Consider the following 14817-nt stretch of genomic DNA (forward strand, 5'->3'; position numbering starts at 1 on the left):
TATCTGCCCAGTTGCTCAGGCCAAAAACTTAGATGTTTTCCTTGATTCTTCCCTTCCCCCATCCTCTATAGCCAATCCATTTCCAGCCTGTCTTCAAAACATATCTGAAATTTGTCCATTTCTCTCCATCTATACTGCTACCCGCCCTGTCAGAGTGGGATCATATTTCATGTGGATTACTGAACTGTTTCAGCTGACCTCCTGACCCAAGCTTCATCTATGCCAGCCTGCCTTCAGCTCTTTGAACATTCTAAGCTCATTTGCCTGTTAGGGTTTTGCTGTTCCCTCTGCCCCAGGTAGATCCTAGCTTGGACATGACCTCCTCAGGGATACCTTTGTGACTACCCAGTCAAAGCAACCATAACCCCAAGACACTCTCTGTCATATCATTGATGTTTTGTTTTTTTATATCCCATTGTTTTTCATAATTGCTTTTTGTTTACCTACCCTGACATCAAACATGTAAACTCCATGAGTTCAGAGAGTACGGACTTCGTAGTCTGAATCACATGCTGTATCTAAATGGGATTTTTAACAGTGCCTGGCATATAGTTTAACAAATGTTTGTTGAATGAATGTTCAATAACTTTGTGAACAATTTTGGAAGGTAAGTAGAGTAGGTGGTATTTTACACATTCTAACATACAAGAGATGAGATCTCACATCTGTTGCTGCTAATGCATGTTCTCAGAACTAATTGGTGGCGGAAGCAGGATTTGAACTCAACTATTTCTGTGTTTCGGTTTCCACTTCATGTAGTTGGGGACAGGTCAAGGCCAATAGAGAAAATGATTTCTAGCTGAGTATGCTCCTTGTGGCTCTTAGGAATTTTTTTCTTTTCAGGTTTCAGTAGCAGGGTTAAAAAAAAGACAGCTTGAAGTTTTGTGGTAGACCAACAACAATATGTGCTAAGACTTACTCTTTGAATAGGGCTTCAAAGTCTCATAAAGTTTATGAAAAAACATAGCTACTTCTGCAGGGTGTGTCTGATGCATGATTGGGCAGAGCCCAGGATACTTGCTGGTGGGACAAGCACAGCCAGCGCGCCGTGAGGGGTGCAGTGCTGCACTGTGTGTGTGGCTCACACCTGCAGGGCCCTTCAGAGAGTGTGAAGAACAAAACAGCCACAGTCCTTCCCTTCCCAGAGCTCACAGTCTAAGGCAAAGATGGGCAATATACAAATAGCTAAAGAAAACAGAATTTCAAATGTTAAAAAAGTTTAGAGGAGGGATATCCAGAAAAGAGTATTAAAAGAGTGAAGAGATAAAAAAATAAATGATGAAGATTTTCAATGCTGTTTAACTGAGGAGGGTTATATTTTGTTTCGTTTTGTTTATTTTTAGGTATTTGAGAAGGATCCCTGGTAATAGTTTTATTTCCACAGTTATCGAAACTAGGATAAATTAATTTTGGAAGAAGGCATAGGGAATTTATTTCTCTATGTGTAAAGTATTGGAACAGGCTACGAAGAAGAGTGTAGTTCTAGGGTTTCTGCTTTTATACGTATATATGTATGTCTGTGGGAGATAGGAGTGAAGCAGATAGGAGGTATGTTCTGACTCTGTGATGTATTTGATATAAGTAAACATCTGTAACTTAAAAAAATCTATGGTGTTTCTTTGGACTATTGAAGTATTTGTTTGTGGCATGATTTCTGATGAACATTTGCCATGAACCAGTTCTACTTACTGACTTACAGAAAGAAAGGTGTGTGTGTAAAAGTAGGTTCAGGGTTCAGATGGGTAGTCATTCAAATGTTGCTTTTGGGTTTTTTAAATAGATAGCATTTTTATGATTTAAACATCAAAAAATATGAAAAAGTATTCAGGGTAAAATCTTTCTCTTGTTCTTTTTCCCTCATTACTTAGTTCTCATATAGTTTTCACTTATCCTGCTTCTAAATTCTTATCTTTCCAGAGAATTTTTATGCATATAAATGGCAGCACACACACTCTCTCTCTCTCTCTCTCTCTCTCTCTCTCTCTCTCTCTCTCTCTCTCTCTCTCTCTCTCTCTCTCTCTCTCCTGTACATTTTTACCTCTGTTCTGTCTGCTCTCGTCAGCACTTAGAATGGTGCTTAGCTTGTATTAAGTATCCCAAATCTGTGTTACTTTGTTAGATGAAGGTCAGAGTTTTTGTACTTTCTATGATTTCTAGTATTTGCTAAGAAACATATTTTGTTCTGGGAAGAAATGAACATTATATAATGTTTTATTTTTTATGTTTTCTTTTTGTTTTGTTTGTTTTTAGCCCCCTGTGCTGTCAGGAACCTACAGGACTTGGCTCGTATTTACATTCGACGCACACTTAGAAATTTCATAAATGATGAGATGCAGGCCAAGGGGATTCCTCAAAGGGCTGCACCCAAAAGGAAAAGAAAGAGAGTTAAACAGAAAATTAACACTTACGTATTTGTGGGTAATCAACTTATTCCTCAGCCTCTAGACAGTGAGGAGGATGAAAAAATGGAAGAAGATAACAAAGAAGAGGAAGAGAAAGATCCCAGTGAAGCCATGAAGCCAGAGGAGCCACCTCAAAATTTACTGAGAGAAAAAATCATGAAGCTGCCCCTCCCTGAATCTTTAAAAGCTTACTTGACATATTTTAGAGACAAATAACTTAGATCAAGAACAAAGAATGCCTACTGATAATTCCTTTAGTCTTGAAAATGTAGTGTGTGTTAGGAGTTAAGAGAGAATTATTTCTTACATCAGAGCGAATTTATAGTGGAAAAAAGTATAACTTGTTCCTGTCAATAATAAAAATGATGTATTCAATGATTAAAAAAGAATCCCTTTTATAAAATATATTTTTCTTTAAATCTTGGAAAGATGCTGTTTTAACTCAGTGATTTCAAAGTGGAATGCAACAGTAGCCAAGACTTTGTGTACTATAAATCCTTTTCTGATTCCTTTACAGATTTGTAGTGGTGAAGGTTAGATTTCATTTTATATAAGATTAAATAATTGTTAAGCTTATATAATCTGATCTGATTGTAGTTGTTTGCATTTCCTCTATGAAACTTTGTTATCTAATAAGGAAATCAAATGCTTTGTAAATCTATTTACCTTTTGTTGCAATCACTATTGCTGAGTGGCTATAGATGTATTCCGGGCAATATATGAGTGCAATAATAATACAAAATATTGAATAATGTAGCTTTAAAAAATCCCCACAAATTTCATGAGATTTTACCGCCCTGCTACTTTTGCTTTTGAATCTGTTGCCAAAAGACATGGTTAAACAAATATCTGCTTCTCTCATAGAGATTTTAAGAGCACAGCAAGTGACTATTATAGTATGGACCCTTTACATTTTCAGTATTTAAAAATGAGGTTATCTCAACTCTCTAGAATTTTAAAAGACAGTATATTTAGGATTGTTTTTTCTGTAGTTCACTGTATGAAGTATTTGGCTTTAAAAAAAATCCATTGTTGTGTGTGACTCTTGGTAGAACAGAGAGTGAGTGAATGAGCATGAGTGATGGCTACGTTCCTGGATGGCTCTGAGGGTCAGGGCCACGGGAGACCTGGTCAGCAGATGCACTTTAGCAGATGGAACTTCTAGTTTATCTGAGTATTTATCTTTGACAAGGTAGGGCTGAGCTTGCCTATGTTTGCTTTGGATCTTTCTGGTATAAGAAATACTCACAGAAATTATTTGTAGATGCCTTTTGTTTTGAAAGTATGATTCAGAATCATAGTGTAATCTTTGGGACCTACACCATGTTCACTTAACTTCCTCCCATATATTTTTTTAAATGTTCCTTTTGGTAAAATTATAATGGTTTTCATTTTTTGCTTAATATCACATACTTAAAGTTATCACTTGAGTTTGTTTGTAGCTTATCAGTGATAAAATAGGTAGTAAACGCCATTATTAGTTTGTTTTTTTCCTAGTAAAGCCTGATAACAGCCATTCCTTGTTAAGAAAGTGTACAGTGTAACATATTTGCTACTTAGTGTCATGTGGTTATATATTTCTTAAAGGGAAAATTTTGAGAGTATCTCCTATTGCCACCAGCATCGCTATTACAGTGGTTGCTCAGATTTGCTTAAAGAGACCCAGTCAGCTATTGTGAAAGGATTATTATCTAAGTCAGATATATTGTTTCAAAAATCTCAGCTCCAATAATTCTACATACCTAAAAACAAGTGTTTGAAATATTCTAAGCCTGAAATTGTTCCAAGTAATTGAGGATATTTTAGTAATGTGAAAGATAATTTCCTGGAAGGTACTTGTTTTCTAGCAGTGACTAGGAAGGTAGAATGGGGGTATCTCAACACTTCTTCTTAGATGAGTACCAAGCTGTTATTATTAAGAAATGCCCCATCTCATTTCTATCTAGGAAAGAAAAATCAGTTTCATACTATTGTCATCTGTTAGAAATGTTCATTTTCTTTTGAGTTAAATGTTTGTTTTAGAAGTTGAATCTTTAATTCCTGGTGACCACCTGTTTTTAATCTACAAAATCAGGGGAGAGTTATCATCTTACCTGCCCCCTTTCCCTTGCCTTTTTTGTTGGAGCTGGTGTCCAGATGTGTGAAGATGCATATTCTTAAGTGATGATTTTACTATTTGGGAGAGGGTTTTGTTAAGGATATATTTGAAGATTGACTTCTTCATATCATCTTTCATTCTTTGACCTTGGCAAATTGTACAGTAGATTTTCATGATCATTGTATATTTTTTGTCATTGAAATGTATCTTTTGTGTTTTTAAATGTATTCATTTTACAGTTGTGACTTTATCATTGACTTTAAATAAGAGATAGAAATAAAATGAAAATTCAAGTGAAAGCCTTTTAATCTATTAATGCAGATATATTAGAAAAGAATATTTTGGGTTTGTGTTTATTTTTTAATGAATTCATGTTTACTTGAGCATGGGAAATTATGCTTTATAGGTGGAGAAAGTAGCAAATAAAGATGAAATAAAAGTAAGTGAAAATAATGGGGAAATATAGTCCTGGAATTTTACAGCCATATAATAGGTATCATCTAATTTAGGCCTTTATTTTGCAGATAAGAAAACAGGCCTAGAGAGGTGGCATGCTTTGCCTAAGACATACACCTAGTTAGAGAAAGGCCTGAAACAGCTTTCAGCATCATATAAATCCCAAGAATCTGCCAGTGATACCTAAGCTATCATAGCTACCTAAGAAGATCTATACTGCTTATTGTTCAATATATTTGATTCTAGTATTAAAAGAAAAATGTTATTAAAGTAGCATACAGAGTGATTAAAGCACAAAATGTGTTACGTATTTGATTTCTAGTTGTTTGAGTTGGTGAAAGTAAAGCAAAGCCTGTTAAATCATTGGAAGACTTGGAAAATTATTTTAAATAAACAATTCCATATAATTAAGCATCATTCTTCAGTGGCCTGCTTTCTTTTTTCTCTTCTTTTTTAATTTAGATAATCTCAGTACACCTATGGATATATGCTGATTTATGGTATTCAGTTGTCTGTATTTGAACATACCACTTCCTTTTGACTATTGCCACCTCTGAAGAGTATAGCATTTTTAAAAATTTATTTTTATAAAATATTCAGTACATAGGAAGGATATTTATGAAAAATATATGTGAAGCGTAAGGAATAATAATTAAGTGTACATGTAGGTACATGTGTGTACCTACCATTAGGTTCAACAAATGGCATTACCGTCTCCTGTGTGCCCCTTCCCAATCCCATCTTAATCCCTCTCTTCTCAGGAGTAACCCTTTTGTGTTTATCATGATCTGGCTTTTTGCTGTTATTTTAACCACATATGCTTGTATTCCTAGACAATATATTATTTGGTTTCGTGCATGCTGGAGTCATTCTGATTGCATTCTTCCACAGCTTGCTTGTTCATGTCACCCACCCGAGATTGATCCATGTTGTATGTTATGTTACACTCACAGTTCACAATATAGTTTTTCATTCTACTGTTGATGGATATTTTTTGTTTCCCTCAAATGGTTGAGTTGTGAACTTCATTTTACATGTCTTGTGAATGTAAAATCTTGTGAAGATTCTCACATGTGTGAGAATCTTCTTAGGGTGCATGTCTAGGACTGGAATTACTGGGTCACAGAAAATGTTTATGTTCACCTTTACCTAGATGGTGCAAATTTGTTTCTCAAAATAGTGTTAACAGTATTTGTTTATTCTAGCAATATTTAAATGTTCCAGTTATTCCACATCCTCACCTACACATGACAGAGATTTTTGCATTTAGTAGCATTAGGTATTTTGTAGAGACTTTGTAACTTATTAAGAAAGCTACTTGTTAAGGAGGTTTTTTTATCTTCACCTGTTTCTTGGTTTTAGGATTTTTTCCCTCTAAAGTGCCATTCAAGTCTTTTGTAAACTTTTTTATTGGGTAGTTTGTTTTTTATTCAAAATTGATTTATAGGATTTTTTTGGTAGTCTGGATATTAATTCATTGTCAGTTATATGTGTTGCAAATATCTTTTCTCAGTTTGTGGTTTCTGTTCTCATGCTATTTATGATGTCTTTTGATCGATTGACATTTTTTATCTTAATTGTCAAATTCATCTTCCTATACTCTCAAATCCAAGGTCATGAAAATAATATATTTTCCTACAGAAGTTCCATGATTTTTGCCTTTAATGTTTAAATCTGCATTTTTCTTTTTTTTTACTTTATTGATTGAGGACTGTCTTTTGAAAAGTTCCTTTTTTCTTCTCTCATCTGCAGTGTTAACTTTATCATAAATTTTCATATATTTGTGCTTTGTGTCTAGGCTTCTTTTCTGTTATTAGTCAATTTATATAATCCTTTGCTAACACTACACAGTTTTATTTACTGTATATTTAGAGTAATTCTTAATCTACTAAAATAAAACCCTTCAATTTATATTCCAGGAATTTTTGGCTATTCTTGGACCTGTAGACTTTCATATAAATTTTAGAATCAGCTTCTTAGATTACACAGACACACACAGACACAGACACACACACACGAGCAACCAACTCTTTTGGGAGTTCCTTGGGAATCATATTGACATTATAAATAGGTTAATGCAAGAATTAACATGTTTATGATATGGAGTCCTGCAATCCATCTGTATGGTCTTTCTATCCTTTTATTTAAGTCTTATTAAATATTTAGGTTGGTGCAAAAGTAATTGTGGTAACTGTAAATAAAAGTAAAATAATAGTAAAAGTCAATAACTGTAAAAAAAGTAATTGTGGACTGTAAATTTTAAATCATTGTAACTAGGCTCAAACACATCTTTATTAACCAAAATAGGAACCACTACAATCAACACATTGTTGCCAAGGAGAAATAAGTTTGTTTATTCCTGTTGCAATAAAAATCCGTGCTTTGGGATTGGACAAACTCCGGGAAAGCATTTTCTGCATCCTGCTAGTTGTGGAAGTATTTTCTCTGCAAAAAGTTGGCAAAATGTTAGAAGAAGTGGTAGTCAGTTGGCAAGAGGTTAGATGAATATGGCGAAGGAGGCAAAACTTCATAATTCATTCAACTTTTAAAGCTTTGCTTGTGCAAAGTGTGGTCAGGCATTGTAGATGGAGAAGAATTGAGCCCTTTCTGTTAACCGATGCCAGCTGCAGGCATTGCAGTTTTCAGTGCATCTCATTGATTTGCTGAGCAGACTTCTCAGATGTAATGGTTTCACCCCGATTCAGAAAGCTGTAGTAGATCAGACCGGCAGCAGACCACCAGTGACCATGACCTTTTTTTGATGCACGTGTGGCTTTGGGAAGTGCTTTGGAGCTGCTTCTCCATTCAACAACCGAGCTAGTCATTGCCAGTTTTATAAAATCTACTTTTTGTTGCATGTCACAATCCGATGGAGTGATGGTTCGTTGCTGCACTAAAGGAAGATAGATGACACTTCAAAATGATGATTTTTTTTTTTTTTTTGGTCAGATCGTGAGGCACCCACGTATTGAGCTTTTTCATCTTTCCAATTTGCTTCAAACACAGAACAACTGTAGAATCTCAATGTTGAGTACTTTGGCAACTTCTCCTCATCTTCAAGGCTCTCGTCTCCTTTGCAAAACTTCTTGATCCACCACTGCAGTATGGGTTGGTTAGCAGTTTCTGGGCCAAATGTGATGTTGATGTTGCGAGTTATCTTCGCTACTTTACAACCTGAATGAGAAAATCGCTCAAATTTGCTATTTGTCTAACATCATTTCCATAATCTAAAATAAATATAAAATAATAAGTCATTAGCAAAATAATAAAGCAAGAAAAGCACAGAAAATGATGTATAACATAACCACATTTATTTAAGAATGTATTCCAATATTAAACATTTCAACAATGCTAAAGCTCCAATTACTTTTGCACCAGCCTAATACAATTTGACTAAGGTCTAGCATCTTTTGTTAGATTTATTCTTAGATATTTTATGTTTTTCAATGCTGTTGTATTCTGTTTATTAAAATTGTACTTTTTTTATTGAGTTCTTTACATTAATCAAATCCAACACTGTTATGATTCTTCTAGGTTTTCTATGTAGAAAATCACATCTTTAAATAAATTTGAGACAGATTTATTTTTTTATTCCAGTTTTATTTTTTATTGTGCCAGATGTGTTAGTTGGGGCCTCCAGTGTATTGCTACGTAGAAGTGATAAACAGGTGCAACCTTACTTCTAATTTTATTGCTTTTATATGGTCATTTCTTATAAATGGCATGCTGAGTTTAAAAAAGTGTTCTGCAGATATTCAGTGTAGTGTTCTATTAATGTCAATTGAATAAGTTTTAAGACTATGTTGTCCACATCTAATACAGCGTAAGTAAATTCTGTGTGTGTGCCCACATCATCTATCCATTGCCAAGAGATATTTGGCAAAATCTTTCGCTTTGATGATAGAATGTCAGTTCTTTGTCATAGTTCTTTCAATTCTTGTTTTGGATTGTTATGTCCATTTGGTGATTGGAAACTTTAACATTATGTAGGAGCCCTCTTTAGTCATATTCTTTGCCTCAGAGTTTATTGGTTAATAGTAACCTAGTGTATCTTTTTTCTGTTCTTATTTTCAGTGTTTTTTGTATCCTTATTTTTAGGCTTGTTTCTTATAAACAACATTTAGCTGAGTTTCTTACAGTATTCTGACAATCTTTGAATTTTACTTGAAGCAATGCATCCATTATATTCACTTTAAATGTTACCATAGAATATTTTGGCTGTACACCTAATATGCTTTTCTTTTCTTCCATCTTTTTTCTTAAGAATTATTTTTACTTTTTTTTCCACTATGATTTCAGAAGTTATACACTTAATTTTTCTGCTCTTAGTGATTATTCACAACATTTTAATGCACTCAACTTATCAAAGTTTAAAAAGTTACTCCCTGTCCTCATTGTAATTGATACAAGGTACTTTAGAACACTTTGATAAACTCTGAAGTCATCACCTCAAAATTATGTGCTAGTATATTGAGGGTTTTTTTTTTTTTTTTTGAGACAGAGTCTCACTCTGTTGTCCGGACTAGAATACCGTGGTGTCAGCCTAGCTCACAGCAACCTCAAACTCCTGGGCTCAAGTGATCCTCCTGCCTCAGCCTCCCGAGTAGCTGGGTCTACAGGTGTGCACCACCATGCCCAGCTAATTATATAATATATATTAGTTGTCCAGCTAATTTTTCTTCTTTTTTTTTTTTTTTTTTTTTTTTAGTAGAGACAGGGTCTCACTTTTGCTCAGGCTGGTCTTGAACTCCTGAGCTCAAACAATCCACCCGCCTCAGCCTCCCAGAGTGCTAGGATTACAGGGGTGAGCCACCACGCCCGGCCAGTATATTGAGGTTTTTTTTTTTGAGACATAGTCTCACTTCTGTTGCCCAGGCTAGAGTGCTGTGGTGTCAGCTTAGCTTACAGCAACCTCAAACTCCTGGGCTCAAGTGATCCTCCTGCCTCAGCCTCTCGAGTAGCTGGGACTACAGGCATGCGCCACCATGCTCGGCTAATTTTATATATATATATATATATTTAGTTAGCCAATTAATTTCTTTCTATTTATAGTAGAGACAGGGTCTGGCTCTTGCTCAAGCTGGTCTCGAACTCCTGACCTTAAGCAATCCACCCGCCTCAGCCTCCCAGAGTGCTATGTATTAAGTTTTAATTATAAAATTTTAAGCCTCTATGGTACACCATTACTATTTTTTATCTAATTATGCATAGTTTTACTTCCATTTACACTTGTGTTTTGCTCATTCTTTCATCTTATACCACTCCAAGTTCCTTTTCCTAAAGTTCATCCTTTTGTTTTAGTAAAAGACTGTAAGTAGCTAACTCTTGGTTTTGTCTGTCTGGAAAAGTTTTATTTTGCTTTTGTTCTTGAAAAATATGTCTGCTGGTTTTACAGTTTTAAATAGACATGATTTTCTCTAAATCACAAGAGTTAGGATTTCTTTACATTCCACTGTGGCTATTGAGTAAACCAACAGCAATTTATTTGAAAGTCATCTGTCTTTTATTTCTATCAGCTTTAAAGATTTTGTCTTGACATTGCTAATATTCTTGTCTTGATATTGTTAATTTTCTGTAGTTTTGTATAACGTGCCTGGGTATTAATTTCTTTTCATTTATCCTACCTGGTATTCATCTTGTAGCTCTTATATCAGTTTTAGAAATTCTTGGCTACTTTTTTTCTTACAAATATTGTCTGAATTTTTTATTTCTTATTGAGTTTTAGGTAATTTTTTCAGATGTGTCTTTCAATCACTAATTCTCCCTTCAGTTGCTTTAAATCTGCTGTTAAACCCTTACATTGAGTTTTAATGTTTGCTATATTTTTGAGTTCTGCTTTTTCAAATCTGCGTGGTTCTTATAGTTTTCTGGTCTTTATTAATATGTTCAATTCTCTAAACATACTGAACCTAATTATATACTGAACCTATGTTCCATGTTGGATTCCAGAACCCAAGCTCTGTAAGGTGGAGTGCTGCTTGTGATGTATCTGATGACTAACATTTGTAACTGTTACTTTTATATTTTGTGTGTTTTGACTGAGCTTGTATCATAGAACCTTATCTGTGGGAATTATTAGAGGCCTGGGTGGTTTTTGCCAGGCGCTTTCCCAGCTCCTGACCTCTTTAAGCCTCTGCTAAAGGTTTTTCATATCAGGTAGAATGGCCCGAAAATCCATGTGAAGGCTACATTGGAGATGCCTTATTACCTCCAGGGAGGGTTTGCTCCCTGCCTCCCCATAGCCAGTTTTGAAATAGGCAATTTTCTTTGCATTCTCCGGGTTGCAGAGGTGGGTGGGTGGCGGTAGAAGCGGGGGTGGGGAGGAGGCTATTTCTACTTCATCCTTAAATTATGGCTGTGGCTTTATTTGAAGAGATGTTGGAAATAAGACTCCCCCTTAGGGCTTTTCTTCTTCCTGTACTGCTACTTCACCACCTGAAATTCATCTCACTTGATTAAGCAAATAATCTCAAGCTGAACCAGCCTTCAGTGACTATTTACGTTGCTGAGTTCTTTTCATTTCGTGTTTTGGACATTTGTGTACATCTTACTAATTTCCTTAGTCATGGCACATCGATTCATTTACAGAAGTGTGTCTAGTTTTTATCTAACACAGTTGTTTTCAGCTGGAGTGTTGTCCTAAGGCATCGTCCAGAAGGACCTGCGGTCAGTAGCAGGCCATGTCGCAGGCGTGGTGTTTTGTGCCTTGCTGTTCTTGGCCCTCTATTCACCGTGGTAATCAGTAGTTTGTTTTTTTTTTTTCATTCATCATCCATTAGGTTTCTAAAGTGGAAAGTTTTTCATCTTTCCTTCTGGAAAATGCTTTACAAATATAAGGTAATATTTATATTTTAAACTGAAAACATAAGGCACAAACCTGCAGGTCTTTATCTTGTCCTCCAAATCAGACACTGGTTAACCAAATGGATGGGATTAAGGAAGCAATTTGCTTTTTTTTTTTTTTTTTTTTGGTTTATTGGGATCCTTAGACAATGAAAGAGACACACGAACAATATCAAACATACTTAAAAGTTTAATTTAAAATCATTCTTGTTCATGGAAAGTAATTTGTTTCTTCAGATCATTTTGTATTTGAATCCTCCCTAAATCACATTTAAATGTGATCATTTTGCCAAAAGAGGGCAGTATTCACCTACAGTAGAATGTAAAGGTACCAAAAACATTACTGCAGAGAGAAGGATAAATTTACTTTATCCTCATAAGGCTGAGAAATTTGACAACACGAGTTCTTTACTCACTGGATGGGTTTCCCAGTCAGATCATACGAGATTGACTATGCAAGTTTTAATTTGTTTTTCTATTATATTTTCTAAAAGAGATTTGTATGAAAATGTTAGTCTTTAGAGATAAAACAAAAAAATATTTTTTTAAATACCTGCTTACAGAATGACCAAAAAGTAGGTGTTTAACTGCAAAGCATATTTATTGAAATGTGCTGTTTTTACACGTGCTTCCTAAGAGGGGCCGCTGGTTTGGGGAAATGTGGCCAGTTCCAACTGCCGATGAAGGGTCTGTGACCAGCGGGGCTGCTGCAGCCACCACGTCCCGCGGCCCCGCCTGCTCTCCTTTCCGAGCTGCACTCAGGCCGTCTGTCCCGTCGTTGTCCCTCTACAAGTAGGTGCACGAGTTCATGGTTTTAAACACACAGTTTTAAATATTGAATATTTAAAGGAAGAAATCAGAAGTAGCCAGTTGAAGTGTGTTGGGTCTCAGCAGTAGAATATATAGAAGGAAATGAACCATTTTTTTCAAATTATACTTCGGAGTAAGGAAGGAATATGTGCACCTAGATAACTATAACTCTACCCGCCCTTTAGGATTTGGTAATGTTACCAGATAAATGAAAGAAAAGCTATTCTGCATGGTTTCAATAAATAATCAACTTGATCTTTGAAGGGCCACCTAGGGGCTAGGAGGCAGGGGTTTTCATGAAATGTGCAGTGGAAGCAACTTTGGAAAAGTTTATATTTGTATTAGGCTGCCTAAAAAGCACATTTGTTTTGGAAAGAGGCTTTTGCACTGACAAGGTTCTCATCCCTGGGAGTGTCGTGCAGCCCTGTAATGTGACCTCCCTCCTGGATTGGCCAGGGGGCCTTTTCCCTGGGAGCCGCTTTCCACCACCGCTCCCAGGCGTGGCTCAGCCAACAGGAGGTGACCGCCCTGTCACAGTTGCAGCTGTCACAGTTGCAGCGTCCCTCCTGCGGACCCGTCCTGTCCTGCGGCGGATGGCGGGTGGAGCCCCAGCTTCTCCGCTGGGCCACTGGCTTCCTCCTGGCGGGGCGGTGCCAGCGGGGCTGCCCTGCCCCAGCGGTGCCTTTGCTCGGAGCACCGCCCGCTGCACGCACCTGACTGGGCCGCTCCTCAGCCCCCACGGCGGACCAGTCCTGCAAGCTCGCACAGCCCCACCCGTCAGCGCGAGTGCCGCGGCCTCTGCCGGGCTTCCGCCCTCTGAGTTGGGGTCCCGGAGGCTTTCCCTGCTGGTATATAGAGAAGGGGTTTTTCACCTTTTAAAAAATTTCGTGGCTCTGTTCCGTTAGACTGAAAAATGTGAGCAATGGTGACTTGACATGAATGTATTTGTTCTGGGTACAGTTCTCTTTTTCAGCCTCTTCCAGAACTTACCATTGAAAATTCTCATCTTTATTCTTCCTTCAGTAATTTTCCTGCATAGGTTCTCAGTATATTCCTTTTCATCCTCTACTCCCAAACCTCTGGAACTCTTAATTGGTCAGCATGTGTCTGTCCATTAGGAAAGAACCAATTTAACTTTGGGGTGTGGCTCCAGTTGGTCCTGTGCGGCAGACTGCCCAGTGTGCGCACCTCCGGGGGGTGATGTCCTCAGCCCAGCACTGAGAGCACTGTCTGTGCCCAGGACAGGCCTCAAGTGTCCAGGAGAGCTCTTGAGTGCTTAAAAGCCTTGTTGAGCAGCTATTCAGGCTAATCAACATCTAGGAGGCATTATGGGATGGTAGGATAAACCAAAATTTGGGAGTCAGACCTGAGTTCAAATCCTACCTCCTTGTCTTTAATATGGAGATAAAGCTGAATCATGTAATTGATGTGTAGATTAAACTAGATTATATCTATTTGATCATAATTAGATAATTAGAACAAATCTTTTATTATCATAATTTGCAAACTTTATGCCACAAGAGAAGAAAAGGAAAAATGCTGAAAGATCATGCAGATTCTGGGAGTTTACTACTCCATGATAAATTTTTTGTGGATCATGTCATGTTCGTGGAAGACAGAACTGCCTTCAGTATTTCAAGTCCATTCTTCAGCAGAGAGAAATAGCATCATTTCTGGAGTTTCGAGATAAGAATGTTTAAGAAGGGTCATCACCCATAGATTTTTCACTCATAATCATGAAATGAGGATTTAGCTTGGTAATGAAAAGTCCAAGCTGGTGGCAGTTACATAGAAAATAATATACGATCTATAGATTTTCATTTGTGTGAAGCATTTTATTAATTTAATATGCATGTAAAGTCTTACTGTAAAAACTAAAAAGACAGATTCTTGAACTTGGTACCGTTACTTATGGCTGTCCAAGTAGAGCTGCCATCAGACTCAGAACCACCCATTTGTCATTTTGTAATAACAGTTATTCTTGGCAAATAAGAGCAAAGCTTTAGCAACAGGGAGCGTGTGTAATCAAGTTCACGGAGCTACCGAAGGCCCAACCTTAACCTAAATTTTGCTAAATTTCGTAGCTGTTTCAAAGAAAAGATTAGCACCCATTAGACACACACTTCTCAAGGTAGGGAGCAGAATTGAAAGGACATCGTCAATGTTGTGAGGAGCCTTCTGCTGTGTGTGCAAAGGGAGCCTGGCGGT

At 36.7% G+C, this 14817-nt stretch overlaps 1 protein-coding gene across 4 annotated transcripts in view; it reads left to right on the plus strand.

The window, feature by feature from the left end:
* PCMTD1 (protein-L-isoaspartate (D-aspartate) O-methyltransferase domain containing 1) overlaps positions 1-5373 on the plus strand; it is a 69288-nt gene extending 63915 nt beyond the window's left edge. For all 4 annotated transcript variants that reach the window (XM_012790047.3, XM_012790044.2, XM_012790045.3 and 1 more), the window contains one exon: positions 2251-5373. In XM_012790047.3, the coding sequence (XP_012645501.1) occupies positions 2251-2618 (368 nt within the window). In that variant the 3' untranslated portion in view covers positions 2619-5373. The remainder of the gene's footprint in view (positions 1-2250) is intronic.
* The last annotated feature ends 9444 nt before the right edge of the window (positions 5374-14817 follow it).

This window comes from Microcebus murinus, chromosome 7, assembly GCF_040939455.1.
Source record: "Microcebus murinus isolate Inina chromosome 7, M.murinus_Inina_mat1.0, whole genome shotgun sequence".
NCBI classification, from domain to species: Eukaryota; Metazoa; Chordata; class Mammalia; order Primates; family Cheirogaleidae; genus Microcebus; species Microcebus murinus.